This window comes from Protomyctophum parallelum (genome assembly GCF_964188405.1).
Source record: "Protomyctophum parallelum genome assembly, chromosome: 14".
In the NCBI taxonomy this organism is placed as follows: Eukaryota; Metazoa; Chordata; class Actinopteri; order Myctophiformes; family Myctophidae; genus Protomyctophum; species Protomyctophum parallelum.
In genome coordinates, this window is record NC_139709.1 from 38,332,136 (window position 1) to 38,356,846 (window position 24,711).

At 43.2% G+C, this 24,711-nt stretch overlaps 2 protein-coding genes across 2 annotated transcripts; both read left to right on the forward strand.

Moving 5' to 3' along the window:
* Window positions 1–4,829: 4,829 nt before the first annotated feature.
* LOC310870546 (DNA topoisomerase 3-beta-1-like) lies at window positions 4,830–7,409 on the forward strand (the record flags this gene model as incomplete). The annotated part of the gene is made up of 1 exon (XM_083781789.1): window positions 4,830–7,409. The coding sequence occupies one exon, from the start codon at window positions 4,830–4,832 to the stop codon at window positions 7,407–7,409; it is 2,580 nt and encodes an 859-aa protein (XP_083637915.1).
* Window positions 7,410–10,914: 3,505 nt separating this feature from the next.
* On the forward strand, window positions 10,915–19,378 carry LOC310871304 (uncharacterized protein; the record flags this gene model as incomplete). Its single annotated transcript, XM_083782790.1, has 5 exons — window positions 10,915–11,166; window positions 12,401–12,562; window positions 13,486–14,457; window positions 15,942–15,998; window positions 19,251–19,378. Exons 1-5 carry the CDS (start codon window positions 10,998–11,000, stop codon window positions 19,376–19,378), a joined length of 1,488 nt encoding a protein of 495 aa, XP_083638916.1. The 5' UTR covers window positions 10,915–10,997.
* Between the last annotated feature and the right edge of the window lie 5,333 nt (window positions 19,379–24,711).

Here is a 24,711-nt window from a genome sequence, read left to right on the forward strand (position 1 = left end):
CGCGAGATGCCCACCCACCACATAGGGTATTAAAAGACCCACCACCATGAAAATAAAGCACATAGTTACTTCCGGGTCAATCCGTGTCGCGCGTGCGCAGTAAAGGATCCAGATCCAGACACTTCTCCACTGTTTGCCCCCTGCCGGAGGAGGTGTGTAACTGTCGATGGATGGATGGATGGATGGATGGATGGATGGATGGATGGATGGATGGATGGATGGATGGATGGATGGATGGATGGATGGATGGATGGATGGATGGATGGATGGATGGATGGATGGATAGATAGATAGATAGATAGATAGATAGATAGATAGATAGATAGATAGATAGATAGATAGATAGATAGATAGATAGATAGATAGATAGATAGATAGATAGATTGCATGTTTCCAGAAGCATGAGTAATACCCAGGTCACACTGTGCGACCCCTGTTAATTAATAGGCTACATTATGTTAATTAATAGGCTCATTCATTCTACACATAATGAATCTAAACAAAAAAATCCTCAATACAGCATGAAAGTTGGGTAGGCCTACAGTCACAAATATTTATATCTGCTCTGCTATAAAGCCATAACAGCACCAAGTGAGATGTAGGCCTATAGCTTTATATTTTTTGCAATAGTTTTTTTTTTTTTTTTTAAGTGCTATTTTCACAGTATGTTTCGGGCTATTAGAAGTCTAAATATGTCTAAACGACTGTCTAAAACCGAGTTATAACGGCTTACATCACTGGCGCTGCACATCATCATCACCATAGATTTTTTTAGTCAGGTGAAACAACACAGCTTTCAACATTGGAATTGCATTATGTAATGTAGGCCTATATTGTTACATTTTATGTTTTGTTTTTCCATCATAGTACAACATGGTGAAGTTTTGTAACGCAGAAATTGAAACAACCACCGATCTTGTGAAAAATAGAAATCACACCTTTGTGAAGTGAGGGGCGCTCTTATCATTATACATCATCATACATTGTCTCATTACTTGCACAAGCAGAGTGTGCAAGTAATGTTTTTCGTCAGGTGCTACGATGCGTATGTCCCGCAGCAGCATGTCCCGTACCAGCATATGACGTGATGAAGATATGTACCAATGCCAGGGTATAATTGGCTGTCCATGGTGACGTAATGATATGTTTCAGTGTCGGGTGGATTAAAGGTAATGCCCCCATGTATACATGTATGTAATCTGACACCACTGCCATATCAAGCACAAGTAATCATTACGTCATACGCTGCTGGGACATACGCAAGCAGGCCGTGTAAGTAGTGGTTTTCGTCAGGTGCTGATGCGTAGGCCTATGTCCTGTACCAGCATATGACGTGATGAAAATATGTACCAATGCCAGGGTATAATTGGTTTTCGATGGTGACGTAATGATGATATGTTTCAGTGTCGGGTGGATTAAAGGTAATGCCCCTATGTATACATGTATGTAATCTGACACCACTGCCATATCAAGCACAAGTAATTATTACGTCATACGCTGCCACAGGACATACGCATCAAACGACCCGAGTAACCACAGTATACCACTAATCAACTCACAAATTACATATATAGAGGCATGTCCTTTAATCACGTCATATCTTCATCACGTCATTGCTACGGGACATACGCATCAAACGACCCAAGTAACCACAGTATACCACTAATCAATTTACAAATTACATATATATATACCGACACTGAAACATATCTTTATTACGTCACCATTGGGAGCCAGTTATACCAGTTATACTGTATACCCTGGGCCCTGGCATTGGTACATATCTTCATCACGTCATATACGCATCAAACAACCCTAGTAACCACACCGCTAATCAACTTACAAATTACATATACATATACATAGAGGCATTTCCTTTAATCCACCCGACACTGAAACATATCACCATTGAGAGCCAGTTATACCAGTACTTGCACGCTCGGATAGATAGATCTTTATTTGTCATTGCAACGTGTACAACGAAATTAAAAGTGCCAACTTTCTTGCGCACTAGGCCTACTTGGGTGCAACAAGCAAGTAGGCACTCGACAGAGTGCAGTTCTAGTTAACAACTGAATTTATGTGAATGGTTGGTTCAATATGATCGAGACGTGTCGGCACAAGATTTAGCAGACATTTGACCTAATTTCTCCTTTCATTGTCAATGGCAAATATTGAGACATGTGGGGACAAAAGCTGTTAGGAGTGCCCCTCAAAAATCACACCCGTGTGAAGTGAGGGGCGCTCTTATTATCATACATCATATACATCACATTCCGTGCTTAGCCAATCAAATCATCACAAATATAATTCCGGCTTCACTTTTCTGTCTTCACCTTTGTCTTCAATATTTGTGCTTACACAAGCATGGAAAGTTGGCCATAGGAGGGGCTAGCGCCCCTCAAAAACGGAGCAGCCAAATATTCTAAAGTTCTGCCTACGCCCTACAATCATATTCTTTGAGACACACATCCAAGTTTTTGCCGGGCCAAACAAGTCAAGGAATCACGTGACATTGATCCCCTACCCCTATTCTATTGGCTCATACTAGGACATGAGGCAGAAGAATAGACAGACAGAATGGTCCGTGTTGTAGGAAGGCTATGAATAGTTCTGAAAACTCCAGGTGTGAAAGTCACTTGTAGTTACTTGCGCAAGCAGAGCGCGCAAGTAATGTGATCGGCCTGGTCCATTTGTCGTGACAGCCGTTCCGCCATTTCAGGACCCCCCCAGAAAAACATCAAATCTGTGCCCGTATTGCTGGACCAATGATGACGAAATGACCATATTTCTTACGTCATCATTTAGAGCTAGTCATACACGTATTTCTTACGTCATCATTTAGAGCTAGTCATACACATACGTGTATGACTAGCTCTAAATGATGACGTAAGAAATATGGTCATTTCGTCATCATTGGTCCAGCAATACGGGCACAGATTTGATGTTTTTCTGGGGGGGTCCTGAAATGGCGGAACGGCTGTCACGGTTTTTGGACCAAAGTGACCACAGAATACCGCTAATCAACTTACAACTACACACTTTATACAGTATAGAGTATAGAGTATATATGTATACATATATAGTATATGCCTATATACTATATATATACTATATATATTTCTTACGTCATCATTTAGAGCTAGTCATACGTATACTATATACATAATCAATAAAAAATAATTTACCAAATTGTGCCTGATCTGCTGGGACCAGAGTACGTGGTGTGTATGTAAGAAATATGGTCATTTCGTCATCATTGGTCCAGCAATACGGGCACAGATTTGATGTATGACTAGCTCTAAATGATGACGTAAGAAATACGTGTATGACTAGCTCTAAATGATGACGTAAGAAATATGGTCATTTCGTCATCATTGATCCAGCAATACGGACACAGATTTGATGTTTTTCTGCGTAAGCCTCAAATGTGTGTGTATGTGTATGACTAGCTCTAAATGATGACGTAAGAAATACGTGTATGACTAGCTCTAAATGATGACGTAAGAAATATGGTCATTTCGTCATCATTGGTCCAGCAATACGGGCACAGATTTGATGTTTTTCTGGGGGGGTCCTGAAATGGCGGAACGGCTGTCACGGTTTTTGGACCAAAGTGACCACAGAATACCGCTAATCAACTTACAACTACACACTTTATACAGTATACTATATATATACTATATATATTTCTTACGTCATCATTTAGAGCTAGTCATACGTATACTATATACATAATCAATAAAAAAATAATTTACCAAATTGTGCCTGATCTGCTGGGACTAGAGTACGTGGTGTGTATGTAAGAAATATGGTCATTTCGTCATCATTGGTCCAGCAATATGGGTACAGATTTGATGTATGACTAGCTCTAAATGATGACGTAAGAAATACGTGTATGACTAGCTCTAAATGATGACGTAAGAAATATGGTCATTTCGTCATCATTGATCCAGCAATACGGGCACAGATTTGATGTTTTTCTGCGGATGAGGAAAAGATATAGAGAAAAAGATATAGGTGGGGGAGTTATGTTTGCTATAAAAGAAGATATTTCCATTGAAGAAATTCCAACTGAAAGCAGGATATTAGAGAAAGTAGAACATGTATACATGTAAAAGATAAAAATCTATATATCATTCTTATGTACAGATCACCTAAAACAGAGCTTTCAAAATTAAACACATTTCTCGAATACATGGTACACAGTGGCGGCTCTAGCTGATGTTGGTTGGAGGGGCTGAAGAAATCTTAATACAGTATATATCATCTCCGACTTCTGCAATTGTACTATATATACCCAGACCATCATCTCATATTGTTTTCCTCTGTGTCGTGTCCCTATTATGGCCATTATATGGAGATGTATCTGTCTGACTGTCTGTCTGCCTGTGTCCCATCTATGCCCATGATATGGAGTAGTATCTGTCTAGTCTAACCCCATTGTCTGTGCATCTCAACCAGTAGGCGGTGCCAGGCGTCAGAACGTTGTTTGACCACCGAACCCAGGAAGAGCTTTTAAAGTGGTCATGGCTGTTTCAGTATGTTGTCTGTGTCACGGTTCCACCCCTGTGAGCTTGTGATGTCATATCTTAGTGTGACATCTTCAGTGACATCACCAGAGCTTGTGAGCTTATTTAACTCACCCAGTTCTCGTTATTTGTTTGTAGCCATCTTTTTGGTGGTGGTATTTAGCAAGTCCCAACACTTTGGGACTTTGGATTATTCTGTAAGGGGTTTCCCGATTCTTCTGTAAGGGGTTTCCCCCTCCATTGTATTCTTTTGGATCCTTCAAACTACCCTTGCGTTATGTGTCTTCATTGTTGACAATGAGGACAATTCTGATGGTGGCGGAGAAGCCGTCTTTGGCTCACTCCATTGCCAAGATCCTTTCCAAAGGAACCTGTTCAAGTCGCAAAGGCCTCAATGGAGCATGCTCCGTGCACGACTACACCGGCATCTTCCACGGCCAAACGGTGCGCTTCAAGATGACTTCTGTTTGTGGGCACGTGATGAGCTTGGACTTCATTGGGAAGTACAATAACTGGGACAAGGTGGACCCAGCTGAGCTCTTCAGTAAAGCTCCCACAGAGAAGAAGGAAGCCAATCCCAAACTAAATATGGTTAAGTTCCTCCAAGTTGAAGCTAAAGGATGTGACTGTGTGGTTTTGTGGTTGGACTGTGACAAAGAGGGAGAGAACATCTGTTTTGAAGTATTGGATGCCATCCAGCCAGTTATGAGCAAGGCCTGTGGCAGCAAGCAAACTGTGTACCGTGCCAAGTTCAGCTCCATCACTGACACAGATATCTGGAATGCCATGAATCGCCTGGAAGAGCCCAACCGAAACGAGGCTCTGTCAGTGGACGCCCGCCAAGAACTTGACTTGCGAATCGGCTGTGCATTCACTCGGTTTCAGACCAGGTATTTCCAGGGTAAGTACGGTAACCTGGACTCCACCTTAATCTCATTCGGACCCTGCCAGACCCCGACGCTTGGCTTCTGCGTGGAGCGCCATGACAAGATCCAATCCTTCAAGCCAGAGACCTACTGGGTCCTGCAGGCAAAAGTGTTCAAAGGGAAGGAAAGCCCACTTACACTGGACTGGGACAGGATGAGAGTGTTTGACAGAGAAGTGGCTCAGATGTTTGTCAACCTGGCCAAGGCCTCCAGAGAGGCCCGGGTGGAGTCTGTGAGTAAGAAGGAGAAGGCAAAGCAGCGACCACAGGCCTTGAACACGGTGGAGATGCTGCGTATGGCAAGCTCCGCCCTCGGCATGGGTCCTCAGCATGCCATGCAGATAGCAGAACACCTTTACACCCAGGGCTACATCAGCTATCCCCGTACGGAGACCACCCACTACGCAGACAACTTTGATCTGAAGGGGACCCTCCGACAGCAGGCCACCAATCCCCTGTGGGCACAGGAGGTGAAAACTCTGCTTTCTGATGGACTGAACCGACCCAGGAAGGGGGTGGATGCTGGGGATCATCCTCCTATCACCCCTATGAGAGCCGCTTCAGAGGGAGAGCTGGGATGTGACGGCTGGCAGCTGTACGACTACATCACGCGCCACTTCATTGCCACCGTTAGTCAGGACTGCAAGTACCTGCAGACAGTCATCGACTTCTGTATCGGGACTGAAGGCTTCTCCTGCACCGGCAAAACACTCATATCCCCAGGGTTCACGGCGGTGATGCCACGGCAGGAAATTCCCCCAGAGGAGGCGTTGCCGGCATGCGAGCGCGGCAAGGTCTTTACCGTGGACGAGATCAAACTGGTGGAGAAGCAGACCAGTGCCCCCGACTACCTGACGGAGGCGGAGCTCATCACGCTGATGGAGAAGCACGGCATCGGTACGGATGCCAGCATCGCTGTCCACATCAACAACATCTGCCAGAGGAACTATGTGACGGTGGAGAGTGGCCGTAAGCTCAAACCCACCAACCTGGGCATCGTGCTGGTCCATGGCTACTACAAGACAGACGCGGAGCTTGTGCTGCCTACCATCCGCAGTGCCGTGGAGAAGCAGCTGAACCTCATAGCCATGGGCAAGGCAAACTACCAGGAGGTCCTCCAACACACACTGGACATCTTCAAGAGGAAGTTCCACTATTTTGTCGACTCTGTCAGCATCATGGACGAGCTTATGGAAGTGTCCTTCTCCCCCATTGCTGCCACTGGGAAGCCCATGTCCCGCTGCGGAAAGTGCCGTCGCTTCATGAAGTACATCCAGGCCAGGCCCAGCCGACTGCACTGCTCCCACTGTGACGAGACGTACAGCCTGCCACAGAACGGAGCCATCAAGCTGTACAAGGAGCTGCGCTGTCCACTGGACGACTTTGAACTGCTGCTGTGGACTTCTGGCGCCCGGGGAAAGAGTTACCCGCTTTGTCCTTACTGCTTCAGCAACGCCCCCTTCCAGGACATGAAGAAAGGCATGGGCTGTAACGAGTGCACCCACCCGTCCTGTCAGCATTCCCTTAGCTCCCTGGGGATCGGTCAGTGCGTGGAGTGTGACAGCGGAGTCCTGGTGCTAGACACCACCTCAGGCCCCAAATGGAAGATGGCCTGTAATAAATGCAATGTAGTAGTGCACTTCTTCGAACATGCGCACAGGGTACAGGTGGCACGGGAGAGCTGTGATTCCTGCGATGCGTCCCTGGTGGCGGTGGATTTCAACAAGAACCGCAATCCTCTCCCGGGCAGCGAGACGCAGCACACAGGCTGTGTGTTCTGCGACCTGGTCTTCCAGGACCTGGTGGAGCTCAAGCATGCCACCATGAGGCACCCCATGCACCGTGGAGGAGGGGCCAGACGGGGAGGCCACGGCAGGGGCAGAGGAGGACACCGGGGCAACCCCAAAAAGCCAAAGGACAGAATGGCTGCTCTGGCAGCTTACTTTGTCTAACATATCTGCTGCAACATATGTTGTTCAACATGAGCATGTGTCTTCTAGTCCTAATGTACTGTATGTCAGCGATGCTCAACCTGTGAGTCAGGGACCACTAGTGGGCTGTGAGAATATTGCAAGTGGGGCTCCAAATAGTCTGCAAAACACTATGATTTTTTGATAATATAAAACATAAAAAATCACTCCCGTGTGAAGTGAGGGGTGCTCTTATACATTATAAAATGCACATGGTCCACCCATGTGACCACAACTGTTCAGATACGTGGGCCGCAGATGCTTGTGATGTGTGGGTAGCCTACTGATGCAGACAATGTTGAGATCCACTGCTGTATGGTGATGGACTGACGGTTCTAGCTGATCTAAACTTCCTGAATAAAGTCTGAACCGTGAATACACAGAGATATAGTCAAAATGACGTTGAAGTTGTTTATCTATGGTGATTGGCCTCGAGAAGAGTCCATGTCCGGTGCTGAGGATGTTGTCAGCTCCTGGTTGGGCAGAGGAACGATGACGGTGGTGCCATAGTGACGTCGAGTCACAACATGGGAAGTCTGAAGTCGTTGGATGTTGAATGCCTTGACAACCTGTTTGGACAAAGCCTTTTACCTACTGCCTAGCTTTTGTATTGACCTGTACTTTCCTTGAACTGTTATTACAATCAATCAATCAATCAATCAATCAATCAATCAATCAATCAATCAATCAATCAATCAATCAATCAATCAATCAATGTCTATGTACACACATTCACCAGATGATGTAAACTTCAAATCACCAGGATCAGTCTGTGAACAGTGTTGCCATGTCTGCTTAAGCAACTTTGAGCTTGTTTATCTAAGTTGTAAATATTGGCCATTTTTGTCAAGATGTCTTCAAAATAGCAGATGCACAAGCTGTCAAGCTCACAACACGTCACGGTATGACACGCTGTGAGCTGCTTTTTAAAAATATAAGATGGTACTATGAATAACTTTCTTGTTACTTGCACAAGCAGAGGTACTGCGATCGGCTGGGTATGTATGTCGGTTTATTCCACCGGCCAATGGGGGACCACTATATTCTCGATGACGTAAAGTCCCTCCACATGCCAGAATAGTACCTCTCACTCCTGGCATAGTAGTTCCGGAGTGGTTCCAATGGATGGATGGTCTTTCCCTAGTGGGTCTGATCGAGGGTAGCTACTACTGGGACGTAAGTCGGGACTTGATCACCCTGGCTGGGTCACCCGAGTGAGGGGTATGATGTTCGCGAGACCCAGTTGCATCCATGCGATGTATTTTCGTTCTAAACTTCTAAAGTATGCTTCAAAATTGGTATAAGGTCAATAGGGGGTGTATATGTACGGTATGTAGCCTATGTCGGAGTCGATAAGGCGATGATCGGCTGGGTTTGTATCTATGTCAGTATACTCCACTGGCCAATAAGGGACCACTGATCCTGATGACGCAACTAAGGTACGTTGCAAGGTTGATAAGATCAATGGTTTATGTATGAGTATGTATACAGTATGTCAGGCCAGGGTATGTATGTTATTAGCCAATAACTAAGGGACCACCATTCTTGGTGACATACAAGATACGTCACCGTTACCCGTTATTGTCATTATACCAACCTTGAAATATAGGAGTTATGTCCAAAATTGAAACGTACCTTAGCTGCGTGACGTCACATAGGCTAAGGTACGTTTCAAGGGTAACAAGAAGACTCGCCACAATTACCCTTTTTGGCGAGTTATCTTGAGAACTCGCCAAAACGTGAAGAAATCCGCCAGAATGTGAAGAGCGTCGCCACGGGGGCGACGCCTCTTCACATTCTGGCGAGTTTTCTTCACTTTTCGGGGCACTTTCAGCAGCTGCAGCTGCAAGTTTCTGAATGTTCTGCTGGGGGTGGCTGATCTACAAGCTCACAACGTGAGCTCACGACGCGTTGTGAGCTTGTATATCAGGCAGAATAAATCAGCCATCACTGCGCTTCATTCACTGTGGAAGAGAGATGTCTTTTGTACCTCGCTATTTTTCGTGGCACATTATGTTTAATCCCTCAGTGTTTGTGTTTTAAGTTTCTGAATGTTCTCAGAGCCTGCATCTCCGCATGCTGGGGGTGGATCTACAAGCTCACAACGTGTCCGGACGCGACGCGTTGTGAGCTTGTATATCAGCTATTTTCAGCACGGAACACATTGTACGGCGACGAATAAAGATGTCTTTTGTTGGCCGTTCGTGGCGATATTATGGACACGGGTACCTCCTCGACGCGATAATAACCAACTAAGCTATTGGAAGCTATTTTTCGTGGCACATTATGTTTAATCAAACAAGTGTTAGGAGTTGGGACAATGTCTGTCAGTGTGCATGATCATCATGCAGTAGCTAGCAGTAGCTAGTAGCTAGAGATTTCTTCCCCTTTTGGCGAATCTTCTTGAACTCGACCCGGAAAGTGAAGAAGATTCACCAAAAGGGGAAGAAATCTCGCCAAAGGTGAAGAAGACTCGCCGGGTCGAGTCCTCTCGTATTCGTTTCAAGGTGGTATAAGGTCAATAGGAGTTATTGCGAACGCAGTGATTGCGAACGCAATGAGCACTAACTATGAGACCCTGCAGATCATGTCTGTGTGTGTGTCTGTCTGTGTGTCTGTCCCGCTGTGACACCACCCGCCCGCCACCAGAGGGCGCAGCTGTAGCACACACACACACACACACACACACACACACACACACACAACCACACACACACACACACACACACACAACCACACACACACACACACACACACACACACACACACACACACACACACAAACAACCACACACACACATGAGCTGCGTTCGCTTCCCGCGTTTGCGTGTCTTACTTGTGTATGTATGAGTAGTATCATGTTTACAGTCGGGGTATGTATGTCGGTGTCAGGCCAATAACTTATAAGGGCTTGGCCTCGAGAAGAATCCATGTCCGGTGCTGAGGATGTTGTCAGCTCCTGGTTGGGCAGAGGAACGATGACAGTGGTGGCATAGTGACGTCGAGTCACAACATGGGAAGTCTGAAGTCGTTGGATGTTGAATGCCTTGACAACCTGTTTGGACAAAGCCTTTCACCTACTGCCTAGCTTTTGTATTGACCTGTACTTTCCTTGAACTGCTATTACAATCAATCAATCAATCAATCAATCAATCAATGTCTATGGAGCTGTACAACCGAAACATACCTTAGTTATGTGACGTAACTAAGGTAGGCCTATGTTTCAAGGTTGGTATAAGGTCATTAACCGGTTGGTATAAGGTCAATAACCTAAAAGATATAGAATAGCAGAGAACTGCTATTCTAGCAGCAACCAACTATAGCTGCTGCTTCTAGTTGGTTGCTTATTTCACAGGATCTGGCAACACTGTCTGCGACCTAACCCGGATGTTTTTGTTTATTTATTGCAGAATTACGAGAATTACATCTCCCTTGACACCTCCTTTATACTAGCTCTATGCTTGACACTTTTCAGAATAGCCTTGTCGTGGTGATATTATAGCAGCACATACGTGCTGACCACGGTGAGCTAACGTTCGTTTCCGCTTTTGCATAGTTAATTGTGCTGATATGACGTTGCTTAAAACGCTGAAGTCCTTGATCAACCAGCGACTCTCTGTAGCTGCTGAAGAGATATTCGTGGTGGTGGAGACATTTCTAACGGAATATGAGGACCAGGCGTTCTGCTCCAAACAGCACGTTGAAAACCACCGCAGAACACTGCAACTACATAGAGCAGGTTGGTACATAGCCCCATATGTGCCCTCTCCCTACGGTCATTCTGTAGCTCCGAGATAGAATGAGCGTAGGGAGAGGGCACATACATGTATGAGGCTAGTCAATTGGTACAGCCATGCACTTCCGTCTCTACACTGTAGCCAGCTCCATGTTACCCTAGCCTAGATAATGGTCTTAAACCAGCACAATACAACAGTATTGATTGATTGATTGATTGAAATATTTATTAACAGTTTGCAGAATTACAGTATATTTCAAGCACAACTCAATACAAAGACTGTGACTGGACGGACCCAATAAACATTAAATTAAAGATAAAGATTAATGTTCAATTAATCAACACATTTAGAGATGTACAAATATACATTTATTATAGACACTATTATAGCCTATAGCCAAAGAACAGAACAGGAATTCATCATAAAGGAGGTAAAAAGGGACATTGGAAATAATTTAGTCCCTTGTTTGTGCCGAATCTGGGTTTGTTGCACTTCCTCTGGTGTTGTGGGTGTGGACTTCGTTAACATTAAGGAAATATTTAGAAAGGTAGCCTACATGGGTATCTTGGTGTATCTTGGTTTTAGGGCCTTTGAGGTGCTGTGGTACCAAGAGAGGTGCATGCATAGTCGAAGAAACCTTGTACGAGGGCTCCTGTTAGGGTCTTCAAGGTGTTTTTGTTGACCAGTGAGGAGATCCTGTAAAGGAATCTTGTTCTTTGGTTGACTTTTTTTCCCCGCGGGCTGCCACACTAATAACTTTGGGGCGGTCTAGATTATGAATGGACAGGTATCAGTCAAAAGGGAGACATCGAAGAAGAAGGACGGGTCGGGTGGGATCAACATATGGAATGTCAGAACAGGTCAGCTCCTATGGAGATCTAAGGATTTGAGGTCAGATGTAGAGTTGCCGGCCGGCTCCATATATACAGACCTAGGTGATGATCCAGTCTTCTCTATGTATGGCTATCCAGGATTTGATGAGGTCAGTGTCATGATCTTCATATATGGAGCGTGTCACGAGGTGTGGCAGACTGACGGCCATATATGGTGGCGTGATGGACTGATGGCCTGACTGACTGACGGACAGGTTTTGCAGGATTTCATAGTAATATGCGACCTACAGTCGCAATAACACAAGGGCCTAATATCATTAAAAAACAAATCTATAAGTAGAACAATCAATCGTATCCAGCCAGAAAGCACGTTGAGTTTATCCCTCCTCTCTCCTCCTGCTAGGTCTACCTCTCCTGGAAATTTCCACCAAACATGAAGAGAGCAGCCCTATTCTGGTCCTGGAGGAACCACAGATTGAAGAGGAGCTACTTCAAAGTCCAGAGGAAGCTGATGGGTCAACGTTGACATCAATAGATAGGAAGGTGACAGAAGACACTATCTCAGGTGAAGAAAAAAAAAGTAAATTTGTATCACACAAACCTGCTCATCGGGAGCAGTTAGGGGTTTCTGTCTGTCTGTCTGTCTGTCTGTCTGTCTGTCTGACTTGTCTGTCTGTCTGATGATTCTTGATGACTATTTTTATGTATTACTATGTGTTGTTCTTTCTATGAGATACAACACAAATAAAAACAATGTTGAAAACATGCAACACAAGGATAAAGGAAACATTCAGTCCAAATATCCCGTTTGCTAATTCATAACAACAACAACTAATACTACTACTACTTTGGTGTTGAAATTTTGAATTTCTCTAAATATAAACTTTCACAACAGCAGACAGCCCAAGTACAAATATAATTTATGAAACAGCTACTACAATGAAGTCGGTTCACCTATTAAATTGTTAATAGGCTATGACGAGGTACCATTTGAGTGTGCAAAACCTTACATAATTATACTAAATTATACTAAATTGTGTATAGGGTCAATATAAGTAAAATAATATAGCCTTTAATAGGAGTATCTTTTTATATTTTTTCAAAAAGAATACAAACAGCCAATAGCATATTACAAGTTTGAACCTAAGGCAAATAAAACAATTGTTGTAGTACATAAGGTGTGTACAGTACAGTACAGTACAGTACAGTACAGTACAGTACAGTACAGTACAGTACAGTACAGTACAGTACAGTACAGTACAGTACAGAGGACAACATTACAGTACAGTACAATACTAAGGAGTGCAGTACAGTACAAAGGGGTACAGTACAGCACTCGCATCGCCCTCCCGCTATTGCCTTCTTCCCATTTGCCATGCATCGAGGATGCGCTAGGATGAGCGGGCCGCGAAATTCTAGTTATTATTATTGTTGTTGTATGTTAAAACATTTAGCTAATGATTTTCTGTCATTGTATCATTTGCCTAGACTTCCTGCACCTCCCTGTGTGTAACAATGAGGTCTGCCCGGAACAACAACAACAGGAGAGCCATAGCTCCAGTCTGGTCCAGGAGGAAGCGGAGCCTCCACAAATTAAACACGAACAAGAGGAGCTACTTCAAATAACAGAGGAGGCTGATGCGTCTACCTTGACATTAATAACAATGAAAAGAGAAGAAGATGATGATGATGATGACGAAGATGACAATAGAGAGCCTCTAGCCAGCACCTCAACTGAACACATGAGAATACAGACTGATGTAGTGAACTGTGGAACATCACTACCAACTAGTGATGCCCAGCTCCTCTTTTCACGCAATTCTGAATTTGACACTGATAGTGATGAGCTGGAGGAGACCAGGAAAGATCAGTCTGCTTTAATCCTACTGCAGTCGCACAAGACACAAACGGTGGAAAGACAAAGATTGCCTTTGAGCCAGCACCTGAAATCATCAGCACAAGCTCACTCCATGAGTAGTCACACTGTGACGAAGCACTTTACTTGTATAGTTTGTGGCAAAACCTTTAATCGTAAGGGAAATCTGAATACACACAAGATTATTCATACAGAGGAAAAGCTGCTTTCTTGTATAGTTTGCGGCAAAGCCTGTGTTCATAATTCACAGCTGGAGAAACACATGAGGACGCATACAGGAGAAAGACCCTTTAGTTGTGTTGTTTGTGGCAAAAGCTTTAATCGCAAAGAATATCTAAAGACACATATGAGGATTCATACAGGGGAAAAGCCCTTTTTTTGTACAGTTTGTTGCAAAAGTTTTAACCGTAAGGAAAATCTCATTGCACACATGAGGACTCATACAGGGGAAAAGCCTGTTAGCTGTACAGTTTGTGGCAGAGGCTTTGGTAATAATTCACAGCTGGAAAAACACAAGAGGACTCATACAGGGGAAAAACCCTTTAGTTGTATCGTTTGTGAACAAAGATTCAGCCGAAATGATAGTCTGAGAAGACACATGAGGATTCATATAGGGGATACAATATTTTAGTAGCACATGTTTTACGCAGGATTTCACACAGACAAATGTATCCCCTTTCATTTTAATCCAGGATGACAAAAACAAGTCGTAAAGCAGAAGAGTCACATAATCTGAAAATATCAATACGACTAAATAAATGTAACATTCTTTGTTGATTCTCGTTATTTTGTCAGATGCTTAATTGTATTGCTTTTCTGTCAGCACCTGTAACTCACAGACCACTATCTAAAATCCCAGTTGAAGAGAAGTTTGTACATGAATAAATGTGTTTGTGGTTTATTGTGCGTATTGCATATTGATTTCTTATTTGTTTTTTTATTGCTTTGCCCCTGTTATCGCTGCTTAAGCTATATTAATACTTGTGATTAGTTGAATATAGAAGAATGCCAGAACTTTTGGTTAGAAACAGTGTCTTGTGAGTTGTGACTGAGGAATGTGGATAATGTTTTGTAAAACTCATGGATTAAAATGATGGATGTATTTCAGTCATTTGGATATTTTGAACAGTAATTGTGTGTGTGTGTGTGTGTGTGTGTGTGTGTGTGTGTGTGTGTGTGTGTGTGTGTGTGTGTGTGTGTGTGTGTGTGTGTGTGTGTGTGTGTGTGTGTGTGTGTGTGTGTGTGTGTGTGTGCGCGCGCGCGACGTGCGTGCGCGTGCGCTGGTGGGTGTACAAATACAAATTTCACTCATTCCTCGATCATGTGCATTGTCCTCCAGTTAACAAATATTCTTGGATTTTGCAACTGCCTTCAAATCCCACTAGACATTTCCGGTAAGACTTTATTGTACTTATAAAGGCATGCCAACCAACTGGAACCCCACAAATCCAACAAACAGACATGGGGAGACAGGGCCTTCGCAGTGGCTGCCCCTTCTCTTTGGAACTCACTCCCAACTCACATCAGAGCTGCCCCCACCTTCGAAATGTTCAAAAGCACACTCAAAACCCACCTTTTCAAACTGGCTTTCCCTACATAACGCCCCACACACACACCCTTCTTGTTTGTCCCTCTGTATTTTTATTTCTAGTTTTTAACCTTTTAAATAGTTTTCTAATAAATATGTCTGTACTTCTTTCTGTAAAGCGACTTTGGGTACCCAGAAAAGCGCTATATAAATTGTATATATTATTATTATTAACAACTTATAACAATGTTTATGAAGTATTTTAACGTATAATATAATAAAAAGGGCTGGTCATAATACATTATGAACTCAGTCGAACAGCACACTAGATAACTAACCAGTAAAGTGTGTGAGAGAGAATGAAAACAAAACAATGCACTTAATTGGTAGGCTACTTGCCCAGGCAGGTTTGAATTGCATGATTGTTTTCTTTACATGCCTGGGGCTATCGAGCAGTCATTATGGTCAGACTTGATATCTATATGATGCAGTGTTGCCATGTCTGCTTATAAGCAACATTGGGCTTACTTTTCTGTGAAGGGCCAGACCCTGCAGCAGAGGCTGACTTTGGGGATGTGGAACGCCACTACTACGCTGGTAGGTTAGGAACCTGACTTCAATGCACACGTGGGCAATGAGAGAGATACTTGGGCTGGCGTGAGTAGGAGAAGCGGTCTCCCGGATCTGAACCCAAGTGGTGGATTGTTATTGGACTTCTGTGCTAGTCATGGACTGACCATAACAAACACCATGCATGTTCAAGCATAAGGATGCTCGTAAGTGTACTTGGTACCAGAGCAACTTAGGCTAAAGATCAATGATCGATGTTGTAATCGTATCAGCTGATTTGAGGCCGTATGTTCTGGACACTCGGGTGAAGAGAGGGGCTGAACTGTCAACTGATCAGCATCTGGTGATGAGTTCAGATGGCAGGGGAAAACCTCTGGACAGACCTGGCAAACCCAAGCGTGTAGTAGGCTACTGAACTGGGAACGGAAGGAATTCAACTCCCACCTCCGGCGGGAATCTCTGGCATCCCTGTGGAGGTTTGCAGTGGTGTCATGGTTGTACAACCCAGTACCACACCGTGGTACCAAAGAATTGTGACATGGACAGGATTAACTGTTTACCTGAGTGCACGTTCTCATACACGGTAAGCAACACAGCACAGCAGTATGGCTCCAGTAGTCTACTGCTTCTGTGTTCTGCATGCAACAAGAATGCTCCTCCGTCAAAGAAGAGATTCGTACAAAGCAAACTTTTTAGTTTCGCTACTGCAGCACAGTAAAGAAGTTTATCTGATTATGTCTACATTTGTGTTTGTGTGTCTAAAGCTCTCATACACTATAAAAAATATATAGGCTTAGGCTACCAGCTGTTCTGTGCACATGCACACTATAGGCACGTGCGCGTGAGTGCATGTGTGTGCATGCGAATGCACGTGCGTGTGCGTAACATGCCGTGTTAGTGGTGGGAAAAAAATCACCATTACACCACTGGAGGTTGGGGACATTGAACAGGAATGAGCAATGTTCAAATGTCCCCTTTTAAGACACCCGATGTAGTAGGAATCCACCCATCGAATGCACAGGAATTACTATAAATGTCTCCCATCGTATGGGCCCAGACTGGGCGTATGGGCCCAGACCCGAATTACTGACAAAAAGGCCTTTAAGAAGGGGTTTCAGCCAATAACAGAGGTATCACATTATGCAGCCTCCTCAGGAAAGTTTACGCCAACGTACTGGAAAAGAGCGTCCGGCCAATAGTCAAACCTCAGATTCAAGGAGGAGCAATGTGGATTCCGTCCTGGCCGTGGAACGACCAGATATATACTCTGGCAGGGATCCTGGAGAAGGCATGGGAGTATGCATAGCCGGTCTATGTGTTTTGTGGATTTGTCAAAGGCATATGACCGGGTCCCCCAGGAGGTGCTGTATGGGTATGGGGTGAGGGGGACTTTGTTGAGGGCCATCCAATCTCTGTACACCCTAAGCGAGAGCTGTGTCCGTGTGCTTGGGAGTAAGTCGGATTCGTTTCCGGTGGGGGTTGACCTGCGCCAGGGCTGCGCATTGTCACCTTCATGTACAGGATCTTGAGGCGAAGTCGTGGCGGAGAGGATATATGGCTCGGTGAGCTAAGGGTTGCTTCACAGCTTTTTGTAGATGATGTGGTCCTGATGGCACCATCGGTCCAAGACCTTCAGCTCTCACTGGACCGGTTCACAATCAAGTGTACAGCGGCCGGGATGAGGATCATCATCTCCAAATCTGAGGCCATGGTTCTCAGCAGGAAACCGATGGATTGTAGTGCAAGTAGGGGATAAGACGTACATTACCCCAGGTGAAGCAGTTTAAGTATCTCAGGGTCTTGTTCACGACTCACGAGTGAGGAGAGGACGGAGAAGGAGATCAGTCGCTGTACAACACTGTTGTGATGAAAAGAGAGCTGAGCCAGATGGCAAAGCTCTCTGTCATGGGCCGCGGGCCACAGGCCGTGGGAGGGTCACTGAGGTGAAGGGAAAGGCACGAGGCCGGGGTGGCGGGTGGGTGGGGGAAAAAGACGCCTAATTGGAGACCGAGCACCTGGCTTCCTGCACCGGAAAAACGGGCGCTCCCTGTTCCATTTGTCTCACTAGTACTGGTTTCTCACATGTGACCCAGGGCAAAAACATGGCAATGCTGGCCACTTTACATGACATGTAATTAGTTAAACACAGATTCAGAACATTCAATTAAATATGTCTAAATAATTCAACTAAAGTAACTTTGTAACTGCATGTTAATATGAATATAATGCAAATACTGTATATTAATCATATTATGTCACATCAATAATTGTCTATAATTTCACAGGGTCAAGACAGTTGATGATGTAAGCAGCAGTTCTCAAAGTGGGGTCCGGGGACCCCCATGGATCCTTGAGGGGGTTCCAGGGGGCCCCACCAAAATGTGTTAATATACAGTAGCATGAAAGTCTGTAGGCCTATATGCTTTGAGAACGACTGCCCGGGGGAACCATGTTGGCTGAACTCAGAGGTGTTGAAGATAAACTCTCTGCCCTGTGGCTCTTGGTCATTATAACTAAAACTCTCCATACAGTTACTTGAGTGTTATGTCTTCTGGTCTCCTGTGTGCAGCTACCGTCTGTTTGATGAACAGCAGGACATTTTGGGCCTCATGCGCTCGTTCTTAAGAGGTTTTTAAGAGGACATTTGGTTCTTAGACCCACTTAGGAAGTTTTTAAGGTTTTGGGATCCCTCAATGTTTTCTTAGCTGTGATTTGTTCGTAGGTAAGAACAGAATCTACACACATTGTGGAGCAATGCCTTTTTTGTTCTTAAGTGCAATCTGAAAACATAAATGAAAAACAGCGCCATGAGCCACATGATGCTCAAAGTTTGGTCTGAGGACTCAAACTCACCTCGTCCCATTACTGCCCATTTTGAGCTTGTAGATCGGCTATTTTCGAAACATTTCCCTATAGCAGAAAATATTTTCATATGGGGGTCTGCAGAATGCATGTCAATTTGGGGGTCCTTGACATGAAAATGTTTGAGAACCACTTGTTTAGAGTTTACAACCCAACCAAAAACAAATTTTGCAAAATACCCACCACATAAGAAAGTTGACTATTGTGAGATAAATAATAAAATCCATTCATGAATATTGAAAGTATTGAAATGAAGATTTCTGTTCACTTCAGTACCTCTACAGTACTATTGATTTTTAATGGTTGGAGTCTGGTGTTCCACCATATTTAGACTTTAGTTTAGGTATTCTTGAATTGACTCAACTTTATTTCTGTGTGTGAGGTCCTGTGATTTTTATGTCCTGCAATCACACACAGGTGTGACTGCAGGCAAAGCCATGGAGTCATGCAAAACCACACCCACCTGGGTGAACACAGGTAGGAAAGTTAATTCCCAATGCCTTATAGAGACACACGGGGACTACAAATTCCACGCCCCCAAATGAGACAGCGTCCCCACTTCTGGTCTGTTTCAACGGTGTAGTGCAGCTGCCAATGCAATCCCTATGAGAGGCATCATAAAATACCCTAATTTCACTGGTTCATTACTGAGGCTGTAGCGATTTTGTTGTGTTCTAATAAAGTGTCCCATATGTTTGATTTGTCCTTTTCGATGTCACATAGCCTACCTGCCATCTCAATATTCATCCTACAATGTAGTCTACTAAAATATACTCCATCAGTTTGTGAAAAGTGCTAGCATTGTAAATCTCAAGTCAAAGTGCTCGCACAGTATACAGTATATGTGACGGTTGCATCCCTTGAGGTTTTCAATACACAGATATATTTGTTGTATTTCGTTTTATATGCTTGCATTTGTTGAAAATGATCTAAACAGCATCTTGCAAGACTATTATTAATACTTATCTGGAAAATTCACTAGGTAGTTGAAAATGTCAGGATGTCAATGAATTAATTTAGCTGGGTTGTTTTCCCATGCAACAATTCAGCAAAATTAATTATACAAGTTGACAGCGGTAAAACACACCGTCGGAGCTCCGCGGTATAGAACACATTATAGTAAGCCTGTGACATGTTCAAAATATAGACATGAATAACAAAGTCAGTCTGGATCGGGATGTATATTGAGAATTCCACTCTTCAAAGTCGGCGCTCGTAGCCTCGTAAAGGCAGTGACGTCCCTTACAAGCGACAGGTTCTCTGTCTGCCGTCTCCCCTCTGCTCCGTTAACATTATGGGTAACTCATTCAAGTGGTAAATTAAATGTGAAATACATCCTCTATTGAGAAAACAACAATATATGTTGACAAAGACACTTCATACATTTGGAAACATATTTTTATTCAAATCAATATAGTCTTCAGTTCATTTCATATTATTTTAAAAGTAGGCTAACTATAGGCCTACAGTTGAATTTCAATTGACTTCTATGGGCTGGCCTGCAGTACACCGTGCTGGGGACGCGCTGTCTCATTTGGGGGCGTGACATTTGTAGTCCCCGTGTGTGTCTATAATATGGGATTGGTGGGGCGGTTCCCTATGGTAATTAGGATGCTAATTGGGATATGTGGGGCGTCTACCTATGATAATTTGAATGAACTGGAACACCCCTTCAAGTTACGAGGATTTGGATTCATGATCATAAGAACATGCTTAGCCTACGGACAATTCTGCGTAGGCTACTTAAGAACGTTTCATGAATCTGACTGGACTTCTCTTAGGAATTCACTTCAGGAAGAAATGTAAGAGGAAAAGTTTATTGGCGCATGAGGCCCACTGACCTGACCAGCACCTGAGACACGAGCATGTCTGTTCTGGTGGGAAATGGAACAACGTATCAAAATGAATGCATTACTGTCTTCTGTTTAATTAGTGTATATTCAAACGCATATGTTGATGATTGAATTGTTTCATGGACAACATGGGGTAAGGGGTACAATTAATGAAATATTGCCATACTGTTTCCTAAAACCTTTTTTTCCTACAATATTTTCTCACATATTATTTTTTGTTTATTTTCTTTCTTTATTAATTTTTGTACGGTAATAGTGTTTCCTGTGTTTATTTTCATGACAAAAGTAACAAATCCAATCTCTCTTTGCTGTTCATGAGAAAAATATCTACTGACTTTTTAATCATTTACAAACATGAGGAATTAAATAAATAATCAAACCAAAATGTTTTCAAATGAATGCTTCTAGTTGCTTATAAAACTATAGTGACTAGCTGGCGTTCCTCCAAGTAGTTCTATAATTAATTGTATAGTTTCGAACAGGCCAGTTTGACATAAACAGATACTGTACAACGGCCATTACTGTGACAGTAAAATCATATCATAGGCTACTGTGCATGAGCTTAATTGCATGTAGATCGGTATTTTAAAATAGCCTAGTCGCTTCTTTTGGGCTTGTTTCCATGGACCCCATGGCTGTTTATTTCTCTCACATAATCTGGCAACACTGATCGTATGCCTGGGGTTTAGTCTGTGTGTTTGTGGAGCTGGAGCTGCCTGTTAGATTGTGACACTCAGCTAAGGGACTGTAATTTGGTCATGTGGGAGCGGAGCTGTGGAGATGAAGATGCCTTAGGCTTCACACTTGTTTTTCCCTCACACCTCAGCCACTTTAACTAGATAACAACAACCGTAATCCTCCACTCTTCCATGGTTTATAGGCCAGTCAATCTAAGCTAAAAAGAGGCGTGGCCCAAAATGAATTGCGGTAGAGCATCGCAGTCATGGCCCCCTTTCACGACGACAGGCTAAAGATAATTCCCCATTCATTTTTCGCATAGACGTTTCATAAAGTATTTATTAAAATAATTTAAGCCTCAGACAAAGCCAATTCTTGTTGTGACAAATCATGACAATAAACACAATGTTTTGGGCCGATCAAATAATTAGAAAGAAGAAAAACTAAAACAAAAGTGCCCATTTGATCGGCCCAAACAATTGTGTTTATTGTCATGATTTGTCGCAACAAGAGTTGGCTTTGTCCGAGGCTTAGGCTTAGTCTTTAAATAAATACATTTTGAAATGATATGGGAAAAATGAATGGGGAATTATCTTCTGGGCCTGCCGTCGTCATGAAAGGGGGCGCCGACATAGAGTATTAAAAGGATAGAGACTGATGGAAGTTGCTCAGTGGCGTTTTGAAGCACCCGTCTACTTCCGCCTTTTTTCAATTTTCGAAATGCGGAAGTGCAACCGAGCGCTCAATGTTAAAGCCCAGCTGCACAAAGCTGCACGGGGTTTCCTCGTCATGAATCCACGGGTCCGCCTGCAGTCCTTCCTCTTACCACTAGGGCCCAGTGCTTCAACGTTGGAGCGCCTCACTGGCCGCTTGGGCGCCGACCGCCATGCTCAACAGCACCGCTAATTCTTATTTATGTTGAATAGCCAGAGGGTGTAAAATTAAGCAATAAGCCACGAGAGGTCTCAGGTTACCGGGTATTTTACACTGCCTGGGAGCGTAGGCAGACCCGAGGCGCAGCAAGGAATCTTCCAGATAACTTCAATGAAGCCAAGTTAATCACTTTCAGCATGTTGATCTTCTGTGCCGTGTGGACAGCCTTCATCCCAGCATATATCAGCTCTCCAGGAAAATATGCAGATGTAGTGGAGGTATTTGCTATTTTAGCATCTAGTTTCGGCCTTTTAGGGGCACTGTTTGGACCAAAGTGTTATCTAATTATTTTAAAACCTGAGAGAAACACTAAGAAGTCCATCATGGGTCGCGATGCCACCAAGACATAGAAGCAGAAATTCAATAATAATACATTTTCTGGGTATTTTATTGCGATAATATATGGATATAGGCCTACTTGATTGATGTTAACTTAGTAAGCAGCATTATTTTTTACCGGAGACTGAGAGCAATTGGTCTATATTTCCCATGATTACAGTAAATATAGCATAACATTAAACAAGACAATAAACAGACATTTGTGCAAACAGAGCGTTTTCACAAACTGTGAAAATAAATTCTCCCATTTTAAAACTGATTGTAGTTCCACATATGTGGGACAGAGTACTGAAAGGTAGTCCATTTCAGATTTAACAGTGGGAATGTTTAAAACAAAGTAATGATTGCAAACAAAATTGCAATTTGTAGATTAAACAGTGCAGTGCTGTGTTTACTTAGTAATAGGAGTACTTTTGTGTCCACCTTTATGCTTATAAAGGTTCACTAAAACATAAATTGCTTATAAATATTCACTGAAACATAATAAAAAAACACTAGAAAAGCAGTTGCCGTACATCGTTTTGAGATGGCCAAGACTGCTGCCTAAGCTAGCAGCAGTCTTGCTCTGTGCTAAGGACAGCTTTTCTTAAATTTAGAATAGATAGCTTGCTCAATGATAGGTGCTGTGAACTGATAGAACTGACATGTGACACATAATCTGTACTTTACTTAATAAGTGGAAATGTCCGCGTAGGTCAGATTTTGAGCTGTCATTTCTCTTATTATATTTTTATACGGATCAAGCGACAACTTGATGGCCGTCTGTCCGTCTTCTACAGTTGCAGGGCTTAAAGTAAAAAACAATCCAAAGACTGATTTCTTTTTGCAAATCTGCACTGATCTCATTAAATGACCCATGAGATCCTCAGGACTGAAATCATAGTCTGGTTAAACGGCTGGTTTATTAACCAGGCTACTGAAATCAGTCCCCAGGACTGAGAACTTTAAGCCCTGCAGTTGTATGGCAATCCTATGTTCAAATGTTCCCAAGGTTCTGTTCCCCACCCCACAGAAAAGGTACTTTGTTCTCTGCTTACAATAAGCCAATACGGTACAGTGCTAATCTTTTAGACGGCTAAAAACAATGGGATTTTACGATATTAAAAAAAAATGCTCAAATTGATTCTGCACTTTTTGTGGTGGGTCATTATTTCATCCAATTCCTTCTAAATTATAATTTATTGGTTCTGCACTTTTTGTGGTGGGTCATTATTTCATCCAATTCCTTCTAAATTATAATTTATTAACACAGACAGAAAGATTTCTTCTTCTCGATTGTATTCCATCCCTGCCACTTTTTTGTTGTGTTTTCTGGTTTTCAGATTTAGTCCAGGGATCCCCAAAACTGTGCTTATTTTCCTGAGGGCTGCATATCCCAGTCCCAACTCATGGTCTAAGAGCACCATGCACACATTCACATCAAATGCCACATCAGTCCTGGTTTAATCGTGGATGGATACGCGTGGATGTAGAATGTGGCAAATGTGGCAGGGGGCACATGCACAGTTAAAGGTTTTATGACATTCATTTTCATTTATTTATCTTTTTCTTTTTTCTTTTAGGTTTTATGACCTCAATACACCTCAATGCACCAAAAAACCTGAAGCCTTTTGAGCTACAATGAAAACAGGCAAAACAGTGAAAACAGTGACATCTGCTGGCAAATCCCATTGACATATATGGGATTTGCAGGATCTTACATCACAAACTGCCGGCAAATCAGAGCACCTGTTTGAGCCAGAAAACCCCAGATCACAGAAAATCTACTGAATGTTAAAAGTTCATGTTTTTTGGGTGCAATTGAGATTAGAAAACATAAAAAAAATAAGAACAGTTCCAAAACCTTTTTTTTATGTCACAATCCCTTTAAAGTGCGGTGTGTTGGATATAAAATAAAGATATTAAAACACCATTGGCGCTGCATGTCTGGCGTGCGTGCATGGTGATTGGCAAACGTCTCTCGCACGTCAAAGTCTCTCATACTCAGCTATAAGCTTGTCTAATGGCTAAATGTCACGTGACGTGACGTCTGAAGTGTCACTGGAGAACGCAGGGCAGATCATTATTATTAATAG